The following is a 21,636-nucleotide window of genomic DNA, read 5'->3' as shown; positions in this document are numbered from 1 at the left end:
TGATTCTTTTGTGGAACAGATTTGCAGAGCTGCGATTTGGTCGTCTCTTCACACTTTTTCCAAATTTTCCAAATTTGATACTTTTGCCTCGGCTGAGGCTGCTTGTGGGAGAAAGGTTCTTCAAGCAGTGGTGCCTTCCGTTTAAGTTCCCTGTCTTATCCCTCCAGTTTCATCCGTGTACTATAGCTTTGGTATTGTATCCCACAAGTAAGGATGAAATCCGTGGACTCATCGTATCTTGTAAAAGAAAAGGGAAATTTATTCTTACCTGATAAATTTGTTTATTTTACGATACGATTAGTCCACGGCCCTCCCTGTTGTTTTTATTTTTGTTAAACTTCAGTCACCTCTGCTCCTTTGCTTTTCCTTTCTCTTCCTAACTTCGGTCGAATGACTGGGTTGGGAGGGAAGGGAGGAGCTATGTATGCAGCTCTGCTGTGGAGCTCTTTGCCTCCTCCTGCTGACCAGGAGGCGATATCCCACAAGTAAGGATGAAATCCATAGACTCATCGTATCGTAAAAGAAACAAATTTATCAGGTAAGAATAAATTTCCCTTTTTTAGCCAACACAAGCCAATCTTTAATTTTACCCCAGTGCCAACTCCAACCATATTCCGCAACTACCTTAAAGATATAATGTCTGACTTGTAAATATGCAAAAAAGTCTTTATTCGTGAGGTTTTAACTGCTTGATTCTCTGTTTCTAGTAATTGAAAAATCCTACTTAACCCAGGGTTATTCCATCTCTGAAACACAGTTGACTGGGTACCTTGTTGAAATTCTGGGTTTCCAAGAATAGTTTGGAATTTGGAAATATTAGCCCTGATTGCTAAAATTACAGGAATCTTACACCAGGCTAATATTGGTGTATATATGAATTTGAGTTGTATTACATTTTTATGTATTTTATTAGGTCCACAGTGTATCAGGGATACCGGGAAAAATGGGTAGGTCATACTTTTTTCAGGAGCATTATTAGTAAAGTAATCTAAGTTTAAAATCCAGTCCACCGCTATCCTAGCCAAAAATACTAGATTATATGAGCGAATATCAGGTAGCGCTAAACCCCCGGCTTTTCTGGCTTGAAAAAGTTTAAGTGAGATTTATGATCTCTTACCTTGCCAAGTAAACTTAAGTGAGGCATTTAAATCTCTTAAATCCTTCCCTCTTAAAGGATTCCAAAACTTTAGTATTTTTTCCACCATGAAACTGACCATCAATATCATATGCAACATATCCTCACATACCTATTTGTTCTCTGAAACAAAGTTTCTAAACATGAGAAAAATAAATGATTTTTTTTTGGCAATTAAGTCATATCAGCCAACCGTCAAATATGGGAGGCGCACGATACAACAAACGTAACAATAGTAATTACAATAATTGCATCTCATTAACTTGCGATGTTGTCACCATGCGCATATCTTTTTGTCTACCTGCGCATATCCGTTCATTGACTCCACATTTAGCCATACAATGGTATGGGAATAGCGCATGCGCATAGCGGCGAAAATCCGCCATGTTGATAACTGGGGTTATCAGTCTCGATTGGAGGATTAGAAGTTATTGCCGGCGGTGGGTTTGGAATTGAATAAAATTTCGGATAAAGATTTCTCATAAAGGGTAAAAATAAGAAGCGCAATGATAATTACAAAAAGTTCATATTTATATTGATCTGGCTATTGGAGGTCACTTTTTTATGGGTTTTATGTCCTTTTAAAAAAACTGGGGTGTTCTGCAAAATATATAAGATTTTTGGTAAGAGAACCATTTTAAACAAAGCTATCCGTCCTGAAATGGAAAGTGGAAAATTTTGCCAATTCTTCATATATTCTTTAACTCTATCAAGTACAGGGAGTATATTAAGTTTGTACCAGTTCTCTGGATGAAGAGATATAACAATACCTAAGTACTTAAAGGAATTAGTAACCACTTTAAAAGGAGTAAAACCTTCTGAATCCCTATTTGTCCTAATCCATAAGATCTCCGACTTTGAAGCATTAACCTTGTAGCCAGAAAACGACCCAAACACCTCTAATGGATAAAACTTTTGGAATATTTGTCTTAGTATTGGACATGTATAAGAGAATATCATCTGCATATAAAGTGATCTTTAACTCCTTGTGTCCAACTTTAATACCCTCCTGATGTTGTCTTATGATAGCCATGGATTCAATTGTAATATTGAAAAGTAAAGGAGATAGAAGGCATCCTTGGCGTGTGCCTCTTTTAAGAGTTATGTCAGATGATGCATTATTATTCACTATTAATTCTGTAATGGGGGTGTGCTATACAGGTTATGAATACATTTAACAACGTTTTCTTTGAATCCGAATTTTAGTAAAGAAAATATTAGATGATCATAATGGTCAGAATCAAACGCTTTTTCAGCATTGATCGATATGATTGCTAAGTCAGACGAGATGATCTTTTCCTGCGTAGAAAGTCCCTTAAAAAAATTTCAATACTCAATAGTTAAAAAAGTCTCCCTAATCTTAGCAGCAGAGTTTCTTTTATACATAAACCCTGCCTTTATGTATAATCTTAGGCAATATAGTTTGTAATCGGCTGGCAAGAATAAAAGTAAGTAATTTATAATCGGAATTAAGGAGTGCTATAGGTCTATAAGATTCTTTTTTTGTAGGCACCTTTCCTGGCTTCAAAATTAACGTGGTCATAGACGCAGAAAAATTGGGGGTGGGGGGACAGGTTTATTTTTAGTTTAGAAATCATTTTCCAAGTAAGGTGTAATAATTTGGGCTAAGATTTTATAAAATTCATTGGGGATTGCATCCGGCCCAGGTGCTTTATCCGTTGATACATTTTTGATAGCTTTTTAAATTTAAATTTCCGTAATTGGGCATTCATATTCGTAATTGATTCAAAAGATAGGGTAGGATTCTTAACCTTCCCCCAGAATTCATCCCTATTTTGCATGTTAGATTCCTGAAAGGAGTATAAGTTATTATAATATTTACTTGCAATACCTCTTCTGGAGTTATAGCAAATGTTCCCTCATTTTGAATTTTTTCAATTACTGTGGGTTTATTAATATTCTTAACTAGAGCAGCTAATAATTTTCCAGATTTATTTCCATATTTATAAAATTTAGCTTTTGATCTTATTTCAGATTGTGTTGCCTTGTGGATTCGAAAAGTATCCCTTTCTTTTTTCGCCCTGTTATAGGTATCCCAATTTTCTGTGGATCTCTCTAACAAGTATCGGTTATATGACTTGGTTAGAAAGTTTAAAACCTCCTATTCTCTTTTCCTATTTTTTTTCCGTATTGCTAAAGTGTATGCTATAATTTCCCCCCTTAGCACTGCCTTGGCCGTTTCCGAAAATACCACTGGTTTAACGATATAGTCTCGGTTAAACTGTAAGAATTCATCAAACTTCTTTTTAAGAAAATCTTTAAATTTTATATCAGTACAGAGATACTTTGGGAAAAAGAAACATGGAGATGTAGGACTATGGCTAGAGGTGGCAACTAGGAGAGAGATTGGCGCATGATCTAATATGCAGTTAGGGTGTAACTGCCAGATTTAAAAACATCTTTCTAAACAATTTAGTCTCTAAAGCATCTCTTTTAGTTTTAACTAAAGGGACTTTTTTCCTGTGCCTGTCCAAAGGATATTGAGGAGCCATATTAAAGTCTCCTCCAATAATAACATAACCCTCCGAACATTGTAATATTTTCACCAGGACAGAATCCCAAAAACTTGAACTAATAGCAGTAGCATAGATATTACAGAATGTATAGATAATGTTGGCTATTTTTAATTTCAAGAGAAGATACCTGCCCTCTGGATCTGTATATTCCTGTAATATCTGATGATTAATATTCTTCCCTATTAAAATGGCTTCTCCTCTTTTCCTGTTAACACCTGGAGAGGCAATAACCTCTCCAACCCAAGAAGCTTTTAGTTCCTATCTTAATGGGAGAAGAGTCCACTGCTTCATCATTCATTCATTACTTGTGGGAAACAAGAACATGGCCACCAAGAGGAAGCAAAGACACCCCAGCCAAAGGCTTAAATACCTCCCCCACTCACCTCATCCCCCAGTCATTCTTTGCCATTCATCACAGGGGGTTGGCAGAGAAGTGTCGGAAGATTTGGCATAGTCTCTTATGGAGGGTAGTACTCTTCAAAATGGGACTGGAGTTTTATGTAATCCTGTCAGCCTCTCAGTGAGAGCATGGATGAAAGTTAGAGTCACTGCAAAACCATCCAGACTCATGTTAACAGCTCCTTGGCAATCAGCATTGACGAGTTTCCCTGCCTGCCTTTATTCATTCATGACCATGTCAGGAGCGATGCTACTAACCTGTTGCACTTGAAGGGCCGTGTTCCTGTTCCACGGCATAGATTCTGGTAAGATTGTTTCATTTATACACATATGATAACGCAAGAAGACAGGGTCACAGTGTGTCTCCTTTTATCTGTATAGAATCAAGGGTTAATATCCCTGGAAAGGGGATTATTGAACAGGGGGAGATTTATGCATAATCTCTTTGTGTCAATGCTACGTCATGTGTGAGATGAGGCTCTAGCAATGTGTGAACAGTCAGGTGAAGATCGGTGCAGCCTTTTTTGGCGCGTTTTCTCTCTAGTGCTGGGGCGGTCCTGTATGGCACTCCATATGACCGGGTGTAGCCTCTTTAACTTCCTCTTTACTGATCGGCATTTGAGGGAGATGTAACAGTTTCTCCGTGGTCCGGGTCATAGGAGGTGGTGAGTGCCCTGGCCATTGGTGTATAAAGGTGCCATTTAATCTATCTCAGAGGTGCATTCCCAACATTCATCTCCCATTACACATGTAGTTTCCCAAGGCCCTACTAATCCTCCCACGGGAGGAACCTTGTGGCCACCAGATTTTGCTGCCCCATTGCAAGAGGCGGTTTCTGCGGCCTTACATGCCTTACCACGCCCTGCGAAGCGCAAGCGAAGGGAAAGCCATTGCCTTCCGTCCCAGGGATCATCTACTCTGTTGGATGTCTCTGAGAGATTATCTGTTGAGGAGGATGCCTCCAACTCGTTGGAGGGCACTCTCTCTGAGACAGAATCTGTGTCTTCTAGACTTCCGGCTACAGAGGAGCCAGATTTCAAGTTTAAGATAGAGCATTTGCGCTTTTTTATTGAAAGAAATGCTTGCTACGTTGGAGGTTCCGGAACCGAATCTTCCAGAAGAGCCATCAATCCCTAAGCTAGATAGGGTTTACGAGGACAGGGTGGTGCCTCAGACCTTCCCAGTTCCTGTGAAGATGGCTACGATTATTCAGAATGAGTGGGAGAAACTGGGCTCGTTCTTTTCTACCTCTTTTAAAAAGCTGTTCCTCGTATTTCCCTCAAGGATAGTTTGTTGTTCAAAAAGACCATGGATAAAAAGTTAGAATCCATGTTGAGAAATATGTTCCAACTCACAGGGTTTGTTTTCCATCCGGCATCGGCGATCGCTAAGGTGGCTGGTGCGGCTTCCTATTAGTGTGACACAATGTCAGCTATTGTCGAGGTGGAGACTCCCCTCCAGGAGATACAGGAAAGGATTAAGACCTTAAGGCTAATTCGTTTATCTGTGATGCAAACATGCAGGTTATTCGCCTGAATGCCAAGACATCAGGTTTCTCTGTTCTAGCCTGCAGGGCTCTATGGTTAAAGTTGTGGTCTGCTGACATGACTTCCAAATCTAGATTACTATCCCTTCCGTTTCAGGGGAAAGTTCTTTTTGGTCCAGGCCTGGACTCTATCATATCCACGGTCACGGGAGGAAAGGGTGCTTTCCTTCCGCAGGATAATAAGAATAAGCCTAAGGGTTCTACTTTTCGTCCCTTTCGTTCGGACAAGTCTCAACCCCAGCAGCCTGCGGCGAAGACTGAGCAGTCCAAGGGATCTTGGAAGCCAGCTCAATCTTGGAACAAGTGCAAGCAGAGCAAGAAGCTAGCCGAGTCAGAGTCGGCATGAAGGGGTGGCCCCAGATCCATCGCTGGATCGCTTAGGGGGCAGACTATCTCTTTTCGCAAAAGCTTGGATGAGAGACATACAGGATCCTTGGGTTCTGGAGGTTATCACCCAGGGTTACAGGATAGAGTTTAAGACTCATCCGCCCAGTGGCATATTCCTCCTGTCAAACCTATCCTCAAGACCAGAGAAGAGAGACGCCTTTCTAGAGTGCGTGAGGGATCTCTCATCTCTCGGAGTGATCGTTCTGGTACATCTAGCAGAAAGGGGTCTAGCGTACTATTCAAACCTTTTCGTGATCCCAAAGGAGGAGGGCACGTTTGGCCTATTTCTGGACCTAATGTGCCTAAACAAGTTTTTGTCGGTCCCATTGTTCAAGATGGAGACGATAAGGTTTATTCTGCCCTTAGTTCAAGAGGGTTAGTTCATGACTACGATAGACTTGAAGGATGTTTACCTTCATGTGCCAATACACAAGGATCACTTCAAGTTCCTAAGATTCGCTTTTCTGGACCAGCACTTCCAGTTTGTAGCTCTCTCCTTCGGTCTGGCTACTGCCCAAGAGTCTTTACAAAGGTTCTGGGAGCTTTGTTCGCAGTGGCGAGATCCAGAGGTATTGCAGTAGCACCTTATCTGGAAGACATCCTGGTCCAGGCTCCGTCCTGCCGGCTGGCAGCGACCATTCAAGAGCTCTTCTACTTCTTCGATCTCATGGATGGAAGATACACTCAGGAAAGAGTTCTCTGGTTCCCAGTACCAGAGTGGAGTTCCTGGGCACGATAATAGACTTCATATTCATGAAGATATTCCAGCTGTCTTGCCCTTCAAACCTCCTCAAGGCCTTCTGTGGCCCAGTGTATGGATGTGATTGGGCTCATGGTATCCAGTATAGATGTCATTCCATTCGCCAAGTTCCATCTCTGACCTCTTCAGTTGTGCATGCTGAGGCAATGGAACGCTGATCACCCGGATCTATCCCAACATATCTCTTTGGACAACCGGTCGAGGTAATCCCTCTTGTGGTGGCTTCGTCCATATCAGCTGTCCCAGAGGACATGCTTTCTGAGACCATCCTGGGAGATTGTGACTACGGACGCGAGCCTTTCAGGATGGGGAGCTGTTTGGGGTGCCAGGAAAGCACAGGGCAGGTGGAATCAGGAAGTCTCGCTTCTTTTGATCAACATCCTGGAGCTTCGAGTGATCTTCAACGCTCTGAGGCCTTGGCCTCTCCTGGGTTCGCCCCAGTTCATCAGATTCCTGTCGGACAACATTACCTCGGGGGCCTACATCAACCACCAAGGGAGAACGAGAAGCTCCCTAGCCATGAGGTAAGTATCTCAGATTCTGGATCGGGTGGAGACCCACAACTGCTCGCTGTCAGCGATCCACATCCGGGGTGTTGACAACTGGGAAGCGGATTTTCTCAGCAGACAATCGTTTCATCCGGGGGAATGGTCTGTTCACCCCGAAGTGTTTGCGGAGATTTGCAACAGATGGGGGACTCAGGAGATAGATCTCATGGCGTGCAGACTCAACTTTAAGCTACCCAGATACGGGTCGTGGTCCAGGGATCCTCAGGCAGAACTGATAGATGCTTTAGCAGTGCCTTGGGGATTCAACCTAGTCTACATATTTCCACCGTTACTACTTCTAACTTGAGTAGTGGCCTGCATCAAGCAGAAGCAAGCAGGCATCAACTATTCTGATTGCTCTGTCGTGGTTGCGGAGGATGTGGTTTGCGGATCTGGTGGGGATGTCATTGTCTACTCCGTGGAGGTTGCCCTGTCGCAGGGATTTGCTGGTACAGGGCCCCTTTGTGCATCAAAATCTAGATTCTCTGAGGCTGACTGCTTGGAGATTGAACGCTTAGTCTAAGTTAAGAGAGGGTTTTCTGAGAGTATGATTGATACTCTCATTCAAGCCAGGAAGCCTGTCACCCGACGCATCTATCATAAGGTGTGGAGGACCTACTTAGTCTGGTGTGAGACTCGTGGATATTCCTGGCATAAGGTCAGAGTTTCCAGGATACTTTCCTTCCTCCAGTATGGTTTGTAGAAGGGACTTGCTACACCACATTCATTATCCCCAGCATTATACCTGGAAAGAGGATAAATAGTGAAATTGGAGTCCTTAAAGACCAGTGCCACCACAAAGGTTCCTTAAAGGTACAGATTTCGGCTCTATCTGTGTTGTTATGCAAGAAGCTTGCTGAGCTTCCTGATTTGCAGTCTTTTGTTCAGGCTCTATCCAGGATTTGGCCTCTATTTAGACATTCTGTTCCTCCTTGGAGTTTGAATCTGGTTCTTAGGGTTTTGCAGAGGGGGCTCCGTTTGAGCCTATGCATTCTCTTGACATTAAGATACTGTCTTGTAAGGTTCTCTTTGTACTGGCTATTGCTTTGGCACGCAGAGTCTCTGAGTTGGCGGCCTTGCAATGTGAGCCTCCTTACCTGGTTTTTCATGCCGATAAGGCTGTCCTTTGCACTGAGTTGGGATTTCTCTCTAAGGTTGTGTCTGATCGCAACATTAATCAGGAGTTTGTAGTTCCTTCCTTGTGTCCTAACCTTTCTTCTCCAAAAGAATGGTTGCTTCATTACTTGGATGTGGTTCGAGCTTTGAAATTTTATCTTCAGGCTATGAAGGATTTCAGACAGACTTCAGCATTATTTGTTGTCTATTCGGGGAAGCGCAAAGGGCAGAAGTCTTCTTCCACTTCCCTATCTTTTTGGCTGAGGAGCATGATTCTCCCACTTATGAGACAGCGGGACATAAGCCTACTCAGAGGATTACGGCTCACTCAACTGGAACTGTGGCTTCGTCTTGGGCCTTCAAGAATTAGGCCTCTATGGAGCAGATTTGTAAGGCGGCTACCTGGTCCTCCTTACATACTTTTTCAAAGTTTTACAAATTTGACGTGTTTGCTTCAGGCTGAAGTAGCTTTTGGGAGAAAGGTTTTACAGGCTCTCAGAAAGCCCTCAGACTAGGGTCCGCCTCTTTTTTACCCTCCCGTTTTCATTCTGTTTCCTCTAGAGCTTGGGTATTTGTTTTCCACAAATATTGAATAAAGCCGTGGACTCTCCTCGTATTAGATGGAAAACATAAATTATGCTTACCTGATAATTTAATTTCCATCTGTACAAGGAGAGTCCACGCCTCCTGCCCGCTTCTCAGTTGGGCGGACCTAAATTTCTTTTGTTTTTCTTCTGGCACCATTTATACCCTGATATTTCTCCTACTGTTCTATGTTCCCTCGGCTGAATGACTGGGTGATGAGGGGAGTGGGGGAGGTATTTGAGCCTTTGGCTGGGGTGTCTTTGCCTCCTCCTGGTGGCCAGGTTCTGTATTCCCACAATGAATGAAACCGTGGACTCTCCTCGTACAGATGGAAATGAAATTTTCAGGTAAGCATAATTTGTTATTTTGATTTAATAAAACAAGTTGAAAACATTTTCATGCACTGGATTTTGTGTTTGTATCTATTTAATACATCCTGTATTGTTGCTTTTGTATTTAGGAGGCAAAGACACTAAAAGGAGCTCATCCTTGGGTAGGCTGAATGTTAAGAGCCCATCGCCACACCCTGAAGCAGTGACAAAGGAAGATATACCAGGTGAGTAGCTATTAGACATTGGATACACTACTAGAAAATAGTATCTGTCTAATCTTGCCTGTCAATAACTTATGTTTTGCATTACAATTTGGAACTGTGTTCTCGAAACAATACTGGTTTAAATTCCAATAAAAATCATGATATTGTCATAGTATTTTATCTTAAAAAATGTTCACCTTCAAATAATTATCCTAAATGTTTTACATGTTTAAATATAGCTACTAGCTGTTTGATGTCTTTTCTTAAAATTGCTGCTTATTCTGCTGATCTCCCTTATGATTTAAACTTTTTAACTAACATCTTTTTAAAGGGGCATGAAAGGCACTTCCTCTTTGTTCCATTTCAGATGGGATACTTTAAAATGTTTATGTGATGATGATATGTTGGGTAAACCTACGTATTGTTTTCATGCTTGTGAAAAGTTGTCCCTGTACAGAAATACAGCTGCATCAGTTATTCATATCAAATATGTACTTGCCTCTCTGTCATATTTGATAGATTTGTTTTTGCACTTCATGTCCCTTTATTTCTTGCTTACTTGTTTGCTTTATTTTTTTAGAATGCATGTTTATGGTTGCCTGGCTTTCACTCTTATCTATATATTTTTTTTTCTTGGTTAGAATGTGTTTATAAGTACAATTTGATTTGTTTATTTAGCTCATCGGCCTCAGACCATTCCACTGGAGGGTAGTTTAATCAGTCGCCTTCTTGCTCCCACACAGTCTTCTCTAGCTAGGAGTAAGAGTTCTGCTGTCTTGTCAGCTGATGGAAAAGATTCACCAGGTAACAGAGCCTGGAAATCTCACTAACATTGTCTTTTCTTAGCGTTCTTTAATACTGATGATATAATATTGCTTTCAATGCAAGTTGGGTTAGGAATTATTTTTTTTAAATAATTATACCTTTAATAATGATAAGTTTTATATTTAATTTTTGCTTTATTGCCCAGTCACTTTTACCAGTCAGTTTAATTGTTGTTCAGAAAAACCCTAACAGGAATTATAATTTGAACACACACAGTGTTCTTACAGGATTTATAGACAGAACACATGCATTCTTAGTCCTCAAAGAGCTATAAATGGAACACAGTTTGGTCCCCTTCTTTAGGTGCAGAAATAAAGCAAAAAATATTTTCCCCCCCCTCATGTTTATTGTAAGAGCACATGACAGAGAGGATGATCTATGACTAATGGTTTCATAGCAAGCACCCAGTTGAACAAAGGCAGAAACATAAATTAAACATTTGAATTGAAATCCCTCCTACTCCGCCTGCCTACTTAGCATTTCTAATATTTTTTTAGGTTTCTGTCAGAAGAAGGCTGTTACCTTGGTAACTTAATTCCCCTTCTACTACTCTACCTTTTCATGATCCAATTGAGTAGAGATAACATATCTCTGACCCTTCTCTGTTCCATACCATGAACTCCGCACCATGCTCAACCATTTCTGTTCTAGCATAAACAATACAAATTCTGCAATACATCAATACTACAGAAAAAACAATATGGACTTAAAACAATACTCCCCTCTGGTTAAGACAACTGCCTCCCTCAGTATCTCCCTTAGAAAAGAGGTCCTTTTTTGTGGTGGCACTGGTCTGTAAGGACTCCAATTTCACTATTTATCCTCTTTCCAGGTATAATGCTGTGGATAAGGAATGTGGTGTAGCAAGTAATGAACAGGTCTGGTACAGAAAGGACAATAGTCAAAGGGAATCAAGTTCCTAATTCAGAAGATTTATTCCAGATTTACAAATATAAAATCACAAGGATTAAAAGCTCTGTTAAAGGATCATGTAGCTCAACTCGTTTCAACTACAAATTAGTCTTTCTCAAAAGCAAATAAAAACATTCAGTAAAAGAGTTGTTTTTCATTCGGTAAAACTGCAACTCTAGTTACTTCACCTTTTTCTTTTTTTTTCATGACACTCCTCAAAACTTTGCTATATATCTTTGCAGTTTTCTCAATGGTAGTTCTCTTCTAATAAAGGATCACAGCCAGGCCACAAGCTGATTATGTACAATATCTCTGATGTCTCTTAGCTTTTCCAAAGCAAGTGTCCATACCCTTGTTTACATTCTGACCCTGCAAGAGATACTCTGTGTTACCAGTAGCAGTTTCTTCATGTCTTCTTTTTCTGCAACTTCTACAACATTAAAACTTAGTCTGCATACATAGGTTTAGTTACTGTGTAGTTTGTTATTGCAGATTCAGTTCTTTAAGCCTTTAGATGCTCCATTTGTTGCAGCCTTTGCACCTGTCATTATTGCACTTTAGTTAAACAGTTATGCAAGGCTGCCATGTAGACCTTCCTTGTACACTTTCAGTCAGTGTTAGAAGTTTAATGTTTGCACATTTATCACTATATAGGGTGTTAATTTTGCCCAGCAGAGGTACATGATTTTTTTTCTCCCTCCCTATTTAACATTGGGTTGACTAGTAACATTTTTGTCCTCAACTGGTTAACAATTGTTATATTCTTCCACCCCTGTATATGTAATTGTTCTCTATATGCAACAGCTATACATTTTTATGTTCGTTTGTTAAAAGTAAGAGTGGTCTGGTGACAGGTCCAAAAATAAAGGGGGATTAGAATCCTCTGAATGAAAGCTGAAACTGAACACCTTGTGACACTTCCTTAAGTTAATTTTATTTTAAATAGCTTTAAAGAGTGTTGGACTATTATTAAGCAAACAACGTGATCCTCCTAAAAGTTCAGATCAATACTTGAACATCTAATTCTAAAAATCTAAGACCCCCATGTGATCAAACTGATAGAAGAATATTCCTTTTTTTTAAATAAAAAAAAACAAAAAACTTCAGATGCAGTAAGGAATTGTATTCTCCACTTTATTTGATCTGTGGATCATACATGTCTGGATTCATTATTTAGCATTTTCGTATAAATATTAGAAAATGTTGAAATTATTAAATGGAAAGTAAATGTTGTGGACTGAATGTTAAATATTTCTGCACTATGTGTAAGTATAGCTTTAGCCCTCAAATTGGTTATTTTAACATTAGTTATTTTTGATTAATTTTAAAATAAAGTAGTTTGTTGTACTAAGGGAAATATATTTTTAGTTGATAATTTGAACAAATGCTCAGTGCATTTGGAGAGACTGGAATTTGGGCAGCAAAATGTTTTTGTATGGTTGATTTATGGTTCGCAGTGTTGATCATTTTCTAAAGGTTTTGTTTCATGGTTTCTTCTATAATATTAAATTGTGGTGGTGGTGTGTATCTGCTATACTGCATACCTCTGGTGGGTGAGCATCTTTCTTATTTGTAACACACTGTCTCTCTTTCTCTCCCTTTTCCACATTTTGCCCTGCACTTGGCTCTTTGTTTTGTCCTGTCCATTTCTTAACTTTATAGAATCTCACCTCTGTCCTCGTTCAGCTTCAGCAACTGCTATCAGTACCCCACCCTCCGCCTCTAAAGGTCCCATACGCAGTCGGAGCATTGACCGAATGAAATCACCTGTTGCCTCTGGTACTAGCTCTTCAGATTCAATCCAGGTAGGTTTCGTTTAGAATTACTTTAAAGGGACATGAAACACTAAATACATGCTAGATAGAATGATGCATTCAAAGAAAAGATTAGTCCATGACTAACATGTAGATGTATTTTTTAAAGTTTCATTAGTTGTTTAAAAAGTGACAAAATAAGTGTAAAGTTTTAGTGTCTATAAAACACTGGCAGCCGCCATGTTGTAACTTGTTTTACCTTCTCTGCTCTGGCCATTTAGGGTCAGTTATAAATAGGTCACTAGAGTGTGCAGCTAATGGTTGTGCTGGATTTAACAGTGTTCTGCACTTCCATTTCTAAAAGGAACTGAAAAGCTCACAATTTCAGAATGGAATTACAGGCAAAGAGGACAAAATAAATAATGAAAGTTGTTTTATTATATACAATTTATCATTTTATATTACCATCTCAAAGTGTTTAATGTCCCTTTAAGCTTTCAAAAAATTAAATACCTGATTATACCTACCATTGTATTTAAAAAAAAAATATCTCTCAATACATTAGTATATGTGCTTTTGGTTTCTTTCATATAATGGTGAGAGTCCACAAATCATCACATCTAGGATATATTTATTTTAAAAGGTGGTGAGAGTCCATGTGGGATTAAAGTCTAGGAGGCAAAACACCCCACATAACAGGGCTTTAATCCCCCTTACTTTCCGGTGGTTTCTTAGTAACATGCTGTTCTACACATCGATTGAAAGGGGTTCTCTAACCAATCTGAAACCCTAGGGCAGAGTAGTGGACAGGAATTGAGCTAGGCAGTGAAAATCTTCCAGTGCAGAGACGCCCCCAGCCTCCCATGTGAAATGTGTGCATGAGTGTCAATACCCTGCACTACAGTGTGCTGCTCCTTTTACAGATTCTTAGCACTGTGCTTGCACTGCCCTGGTGGCAAACTTCTAACACTAAGGTGAGCACGGTAGACGATGGTGCTGATAGTTAAGTGCCATGCACCTTCATAGCCCACAGGCTATTAGAATGAACATGTACACATGATTATAATAGCCTGGAGACATCATTACATACACTAGATAACACTACATACAGTTGTAGGCACTTTTGGTCACTAATACACATTTAAATTGAAGAACATTTTTTTTTTTATTTAAATTTACTGGTACAGGCTTTAGCAAATATTGGAGCTCTGGTCTTCATTCTTAGCAGGCTCTCAGATGGTTCTGGTAATTTCTGAAGCTGGAGAACTAATTTTAAGAAGTTTCTGAACTTTCTTTTGTGCCATCATTAGGGGGTTAACTTTTTGGCGCCAAAACAGTGTGCTCACATTAATGCAAAAAGTGCTTCTATGACTGTTCTGGTTAGAAAAGTCTTATAATTTAAGTCATTGTCTGCTGACATGATATCTAAAAGCAGACTTCTTTTCCTCCCACTTCAGGGAAAGCTCTTGTTTGGTGCACAGAGGTACCTTGATACTAGAGTTAACGACTGAAAATAAAATTTCAATATGCAGATAGAGCATGCAGTTTTAAGACACTTTCAAATTTACTTCAAATTCAGGCGGAACCCTTTTCAAGTGGCTGTGAAAAAAAATCAGTTCAAGATTCTTTGGTGCTGAACATCATTTCCCAGGGGTACCGCATAGGCTTTTCGGTTTCACCCTTCTTGAGGAAGATTCCTCAGTTTCATGTTTCATAAGTTACTTTAAAGGCCAGAGCTTTCTTGACCTAGAAGCCATGGGAGTAATTGCTTTGGTCCCCTTAGAGGAACAGAATCAGGGATTCTATTTAAACATTTTCATTGTTCCAAAGAGAGAAGGGACTTACAGGCCTATATTGGATTTCAAGATTTAAAAAGGACAAAATTCTTAAAGTTTCAACTTTCAAACTGGAGACTTTGCGCTATATTACCTTCAGTGAAAGAGGGTCAATTTATATATACCATAGACTTGAAAGATGCCTTTTTCTTCATACATGGAAAGAGTCCACAGCTGCATTCATTACTTTTGGGAATTTAGAACCTGGCCACCAGGAGGAGGCAAAGACACCCCAGCCAAAGACTTAAATACTCCTTCCACTTCCCTCATCCCCCAGTCATTCTTTGCCTTTTGTCCCAGGAGGTTGGCAGGGAAGTGTCAGAAGTTTTCGATAGACTCTTATGGAGAGTAGTACTCTTCGGCATGGGACTGAAGTTTTAAGTAGTCCTGTCAGCCTCTCAGAGAGAGCATCGGTGAAAGATAGAGTCCGGAGATGCAGGAAGAGTCTTTCTGCGAAACCATCCTGACTCATATTAACAGATCCACAAGCAATCAGCGTTGACAAGTTTCGATGCCTGCTTTTTCTCTCAAGTCCATGGCAGAGTCGAGGCTACTATCTGTCACACTTGAAGGGCCGTGTTCCTGTTCCACGGCTTAGATTCCGGTAAGATCGTTTCATTTTACTTTCATCATGGATGTATTGTAATTTCAACTGTTTATCCGAGAGGGGCTACAACCTTTTGGGGATAACTTTAACATAGGGTCTCAGTGAGGCTTTTTGTATCTAGGAATCAAAGGTTAATATCTCCTGAGGGGGATTATTGAACAGGGGGGTTTATAATCATGTTTATGTTATTCTGTCTGCTACTGTGTAGTGTTGCTTCGGCTCATGGCTTTTTTGTAACATGACAGCCTATGTCTAGTGACGCGGCCTTTTCGGTCGGGCGCGCTTTTGCTAGGACTGCATGGTTTACCTTGTGACTCAATTTCCGTTTTCCTGACCGCGTGGCGACGGAGAAATCCTGGTCCGCTGGTGTCTGGTTCTCTAGAGGCGGCAGTGTCCCAGTTATGGAGGATTCTTGGAGACGGATGTCTCTGATTGAGACTCTATTTCTTGCAAAGAATATGAATTGGCCCGGGTGATACATGCCCATCAGTTACGTTCCTAATGCCATTTTAAAGTGCTCTGTTCCTCGGGATCAGGGAATCGGGTGCCCACTAAGCCATCCGTCTCTGGGAAATTCTATTTCTTACGAGAGGAGTTCCCTACCATCAACTCTTACTACGCATGCAGGTAACCCAAACGCTACTTATCCTTTCTAGGGAGTGTGTCCTGTTCCCACCGGAAGTTACAACACGGTTCCGCATGGCCATATCTTTGGTGCTGGCGCATCTGCACCTTCCGGGAGTGTGCTTACGATATTGTCCGTGTTTTGTTAACCGGGGCTCATCAGGTGTGGGATCGCCTGGTCCAGTTCATCCTCCAGGGGGCGCAACTGCCCCTGAGGCCTTAGGGGGTCAACCTTCGGGGCTGGTGTTTCCTTTTGTCCTGGCGGAGGTATGTTGCACCTTTCGTTATAGACTGGCGCGCCTTCATGTCCTTCTAAGGCACTTTTTTGGCGTTGCTGGAGGATCCCACTCTTAATAGGTCCGGGGATTCTCAGTCATACTCTTCGACTGGCTTGCATACATAGACATAAGGGGATGAATTCATCTTCTTATAGTCTTTGTTATTTGTGTATCCTTTTCCAGTTCTAAACTTGGAAGTCTCAGCTTCCTGGGCGATAACCTACGGGTTGCCTTATCTTTTATTTTCATCCCGTGAGGATGATTTTTATTTGGTTTAAATCTGTTGTGGTGTGATGGTGTTGTGGTGTTATGTTTCCTTCGGGAACTTTCCTCTCTGGAATTGATACTCACGATTTTGTTCGCTCTGTTTACAAGAGTCTGTCTGACTGTTCTTTATTCCTCCATCATCGGGGGAGACTCTATGTGGCCTTGACAGTGCTGGGGCCCTTGGTTTCAGGCAAGTCCTGACTGGGTACAAATCGTTCTGTCTTTGAGGCCTAGTTCAGATACGCGGCACCTTTTTATGTCCGGTTATATAATTGTGTGATTGTCTTGTTTTACAAGCTTCAACTAGCATCCTGAGAGGACTTGAGGGTTCGTGGTTGCTTAGGGGCATGGGGGATTGGTTCAGTCCTTATTCGCCTTTCAATCTAGTGGGCCCGGACTTCGTTTCCAAATTTTTCGGGAACTAGAGTGTTCCTCCCCGTTGTGGGTTGGAGGATTGGAGGATTTAGGTCCTTCATACCGTCGTTCTTACGGTTTTGCCTTTCATGGTCTCTTTGGAAGTGTCCTTTTAGGACTATGGTCTCTTTGGAAGTGTCCTTTTAGGACTTATTCCCTTTAGAGGTTCTCTTCCTTTGGGTCGAGACTTTATGGACTTCATCCGGTTTATGGGGCGGCCTTGGCGCTTAATTAGGAAGTGAAGGCCATGAGGCTCTGTCTTTCTTCGGGGGTTAGTCGTCTCCATATCAGGGGCGAAAGGAGGTGTTGTCTCTTTTTCCGAACTTTTTGCTTAGGGGATGTTTTTCTGCCTGGTTTCGGGATGCTTTGCATTCTTCTCCCTTGGGTGTGGTCCTAGGGAACGTTAATCTGAAAGGATTATGGAGACTAGCATTTCTTTTCTACTCTCTTTCTGGTGACTCTGTTCTCATTTTCATTTCCCTTTGTGCTGCCCTTGGGGCCTTTGGTCTCTAGAGACATTGCGTGACTTTGTCGCGGCCTAGTACCTTGCTGGGGGTGTGTTGACCTCCGGCTAAGGGTGTTCTATTCCCTTTGGGCTGGAAATTACGAGTGACTCCTGTACGGGTTTCCCGGTTCTCATCCCCTGTGAGGTCTGATTGCTTCAGACGGGGTATCTTGTGTTCCCTGAGGGTGTCGTTCGTTCTAGGACGATTCTGGGTCCCGGGTCTGGAGTTCTTATCTTGGATCTTTCTGGGATGTCTGGAGACTTATTATCCGATGGACTGGTTCGGGACAATCCAGTTTCTCCAACATAGGTGTGTCCGGTCCACGGCGTCATCCTTACTTGTGGGATATTCTCTTCCCCAACAGGAAATGGCAAAGAGCCCAGCAAAGCTGGTCACATGATCCCTCCTAGGCTCCGCCTACCCCAGTCATTCTCTTTGCCGTTGTACAGGCAACATCTCCACGGAGATGGCTTAGAGTTTTTTAGTGTTTAACTGTAGTTTTTATTATTCAATCAAGAGTTTGTTATTTTGAAATAGTGCTGGTATGTACTATTTACTCAGAAACAGAAAAGAGATGAAGATTTCTGTTTGTATGAGGAAAATGATTTTAGCAACCGTCACTAAAATCCATGGCTGTTCCACACAGGACTGTTGAGAGCAATTAACTTCAGTTGGGGGAACAGTGAGCAGTCTCTTGCTGCTTGAGGTATGACACATTCTAACAAGACGATGTAATGCTGGAAGCTGTCATTTTCCCTCTGGGATCCGGTAAGCCATGTTTATTACGATTGTAAATAAGGGCTTCAAAAAGGGCTTATTAAGACTGTAGACTTTTTTTGGGCTAAATCGATTGATTATTAACACATATTTAGCCTTGAGGAATCATTTTATCTGGGTATTTTGATATAATAATATCGGCAGGCACTGTTTTAGACACCTTATTCTTTAGGGGCTTTCCCAAAGCATAGGCAGAGCCTCATTTTCGCGCCGGTGTTGCGCACTTGTTTTTGAGAGGCATGGCATGCAGTCGCATGTGAGAGGAGCTCTGATACTTAGAAAAGACTTTCTGAAGGCGTCATTTGGTATCGTATTCCCCTTGGGGCTTGGTTGGGTCTCAGCAAAGCAGATACCAGGGACTGTAAAGGGGTTAAAGTTCAAAACGGCTCCGGTTCCGTTATTTTAAGGGTTAAAGCTTCCAAATTTGGTGTGCAATACTTTTAAGGCTTTAAGACACTGTGGTGAAAATTTGGTAAATTTTGAACAATTCCTTCATGTTTTTTCGCATTTGCAGTAATAAAGTGTGTTCAGTTTAAAATTTAAAGTGACAGTAACGGTTTTATTTTAAAACGTTTTTTGTACTTGTTATCAAGTTTATGCCTGTTTAACATGTCTGAACTACCAGATAGACTGTGTTCTGAATGTGGGGAAGCCAGAATTCCTATTCATTTAAATAAATGTGATTTATGTGACAATGACAATGATGCCCAAGATGATTCCTCAAGTGAGGGGAGTAAGCATGGTACTGCATCATTCCCTCCTTCGTCTACACGAGTCTTGCCCACTCAGGAGGCCCCTAGTACATCTAGCGCGCCAATATTCCTTACTATGCAACAATTAACGGCTGTAATGGATAATTCTGTCAAAAACATTTTAGCCAAAATGAACACTTATCAGCGTAAGCGCGACTGCTCTGTTTTAGATACTGAAGAGCATGACGACGCTGATATTAATATTTCTGAAGGGCCCCTAACTCAGTCTGATGGGGCCAGGGAGGTTTTGTCTGAGGGAGAAATTACTGATTCAGGGAACATTTCTCAACAAGCTGAACCTGATGTGATTGCATTTAAATTTAAGTTGGAACATCTCCGCATTCTGCTTAAGGAGGTATTATCCACTCTGGATGATTGTGACAAGTTGGTCATCCCAGAGAAACTATGTAAAATGGACAAGTTCCTAGAGGTGCCGGGGCTCCCAGAAGCTTTTCCTATACCCAAGCGGGTGGCGGACATTGTTAATAAAGAATGGGAAAGGCCCGGTATTCCTTTCGTCCCTCCCCCCATATTTAAAAAATTGTTTCCTATGGTCGACCCCAGAAAGGACTTATGGCAGACAGTCCCCAAGGTCGAGGGAGCGGTTTCCACTTTAAACAAACGCACCACTATACCCATAGAGGATAGTTGTGCTTTCAAAGATCCTATGGATAAAAAATTAGAAGGTTTGCTTAAAAAGATGTTTGTTCAGCAGGGTTACCTTCTACAACCAATTTCATGCATTGTCCCTGTCGCTACAGCCGCATGTTTCTGGTTCGATGAGCTGATAAAGGCGGTCGACAGTGATTCTCCTCCTTATGAGGAGATTATGGACAGAATCAATGCTCTCAAATTGGCTAATTCTTTCACCCTAGACGCCACTTTGCAATTGGCTAGGTTAGCGGCTAAGAATTCTGGGGTTGCTATTGTGGCGCGCAGAGCGCTTTGGTTGAAATCTTGGTCGGCTGATGCGTCTTCCAAGAACAAGCTACTTAACATTCCTTTCAAGGGGAAAACGCTGTTTGGCCCTGACTTGAAAGAGATTATCTCGGATATCACTGGGGGTAAGGGCCACGCCCTTCCTCAGGATCGGCCTTTCAAGGCAAAAAATAAACCTAATTTTCGTCCCTTTCGTAGAAACGGACCAGCCCAAAGTGCTACGTCCTCTAAGCAAGAGGGTAATACTTCTCAAGCCAAGCCAGCTTGGAGACCAATGCAAGGCTGGAACAAGGGAAAGCAGGCCAAGAAACCTGCCACTGCTACCAAGACAGCATGAAATGTTGGCCCCCGATCCGGGACCGGATCTGGTGGGGGGCAGACTCTCTCTCTTCGCTCAGGCTTGGGCAAGAGATGTTCTGGATCCTTGGGCGCTAGAAATAGTCTCCCAAGGTTATCTTCTGGAATTCAAGGGACTTCCCCCAAGGGGGAGGTTCCACAGGTCTCAGTTGTCTTCAGACCACATAAAAAGACAGGCATTCTTACATTGTGTAGAAGACCTGTTAAAAATGGGAGTGATTCATCCCGTTCCATTAAGAGAACAAGGGATGGGGTTCTACTCCAATCTGTTTATAGTTCCCAAAAAAGAGGGAACGTTCAGACCAATCTTAGATCTCAAGATCTTAAACAAGTTTCTCAAGGTTCCATCGTTCAAGATGGAAACCATTCGAACTATTCTTCCTTCCATCCAGGAAGGTCAATTCATGACCACGGTGGATTTAAAGGATGCGTATCTACATATTCCTATCCACAAGGAACATCATCGGTTCCTGAGGTTCGCATTCCTGGACAAACATTACCAGTTCGTGGCGCTTCCTTTCGGATTAGCCACTGCTCCAAGGATTTTCACAAAGGTACTAGGGTCCCTTCTAGCTGTGCTAAGACCAAGGGGCATTGCTGTAGTACCTTACTTGGACGACATTCTGATTCAAGCGTCGTCCCTTCCTCAAGCAAAGGCTCACACGGACATTGTCCTGGCCTTTCTCAGATCTCACGGATGGAAAGTGAACGTGGAAAAGAGTTCTCTATCTCCGTCAACAAGGGTTCCCTTCTTGGGAACAATAATAGACTCCTTAGAAATGAGGATTTTTCTGACAGAGGCCAGAAAAACAAAACTTCTAGACTCTTGTCGGATACTCCATTCCGTTCCTCTTCCTTCCATAGCTCAGTGCATGGAAGTGATCGGGTTGATGGTAGCGGCAATGGACATAGTTCCTTTTGCACGCATTCATCTAAGACCATTACAACTGTGCATGCTCAGTCAGTGGAATGGGGACTATACAGACTTGTCTCCGAAGATACAAGTAAATCAGAGGACCAGAGACTCACTCCGTTGGTGGCTGTCCCTGGACAACCTGTCACGAGGGATGACATTCCGCAGACCAGAGTAGGTCATTGTCACGACCGACGCCAGTCTGATGGGCTGGGGCGCGGTCTGGGGATCCCTGAAAGCTCAGGGTCTTTGGTCTCGGGAAGAATCTCTTCTACCGATAAATATTCTGGAACTGAGAGCGATATTCAATGCTCTCAAGGCTTGGCCT

The 21,636-nt window shown here is 41.8% G+C and overlaps 1 protein-coding gene across 1 annotated transcript in view; it reads left to right on the top strand.

Moving 5' to 3' along the window:
- The first annotated feature begins 943 nt into the window (after nucleotides 1-943).
- The window catches only part of LOC128660765 (ensconsin), a 198,195-nt gene continuing 177,502 nt past the window's right edge, over nucleotides 944-21,636 (top strand). The window contains exons 1-4 of the mRNA XM_053714774.1: nucleotides 944-947; nucleotides 9,474-9,569; nucleotides 10,227-10,352; nucleotides 12,948-13,090. Of these exons, the coding sequence (XP_053570749.1) occupies nucleotides 944-947; nucleotides 9,474-9,569; nucleotides 10,227-10,352; nucleotides 12,948-13,090 (369 nt within the window). The remainder of the gene's footprint in view (nucleotides 948-9,473; nucleotides 9,570-10,226; nucleotides 10,353-12,947; nucleotides 13,091-21,636) is intronic.

Source organism: Bombina bombina, chromosome 1 (assembly GCF_027579735.1).
Source record: "Bombina bombina isolate aBomBom1 chromosome 1, aBomBom1.pri, whole genome shotgun sequence".
In the NCBI taxonomy this organism is placed as follows: domain Eukaryota; kingdom Metazoa; phylum Chordata; class Amphibia; order Anura; family Bombinatoridae; genus Bombina; species Bombina bombina.
This window is presented reverse-complemented; position numbering and strand designations above follow the sequence as displayed.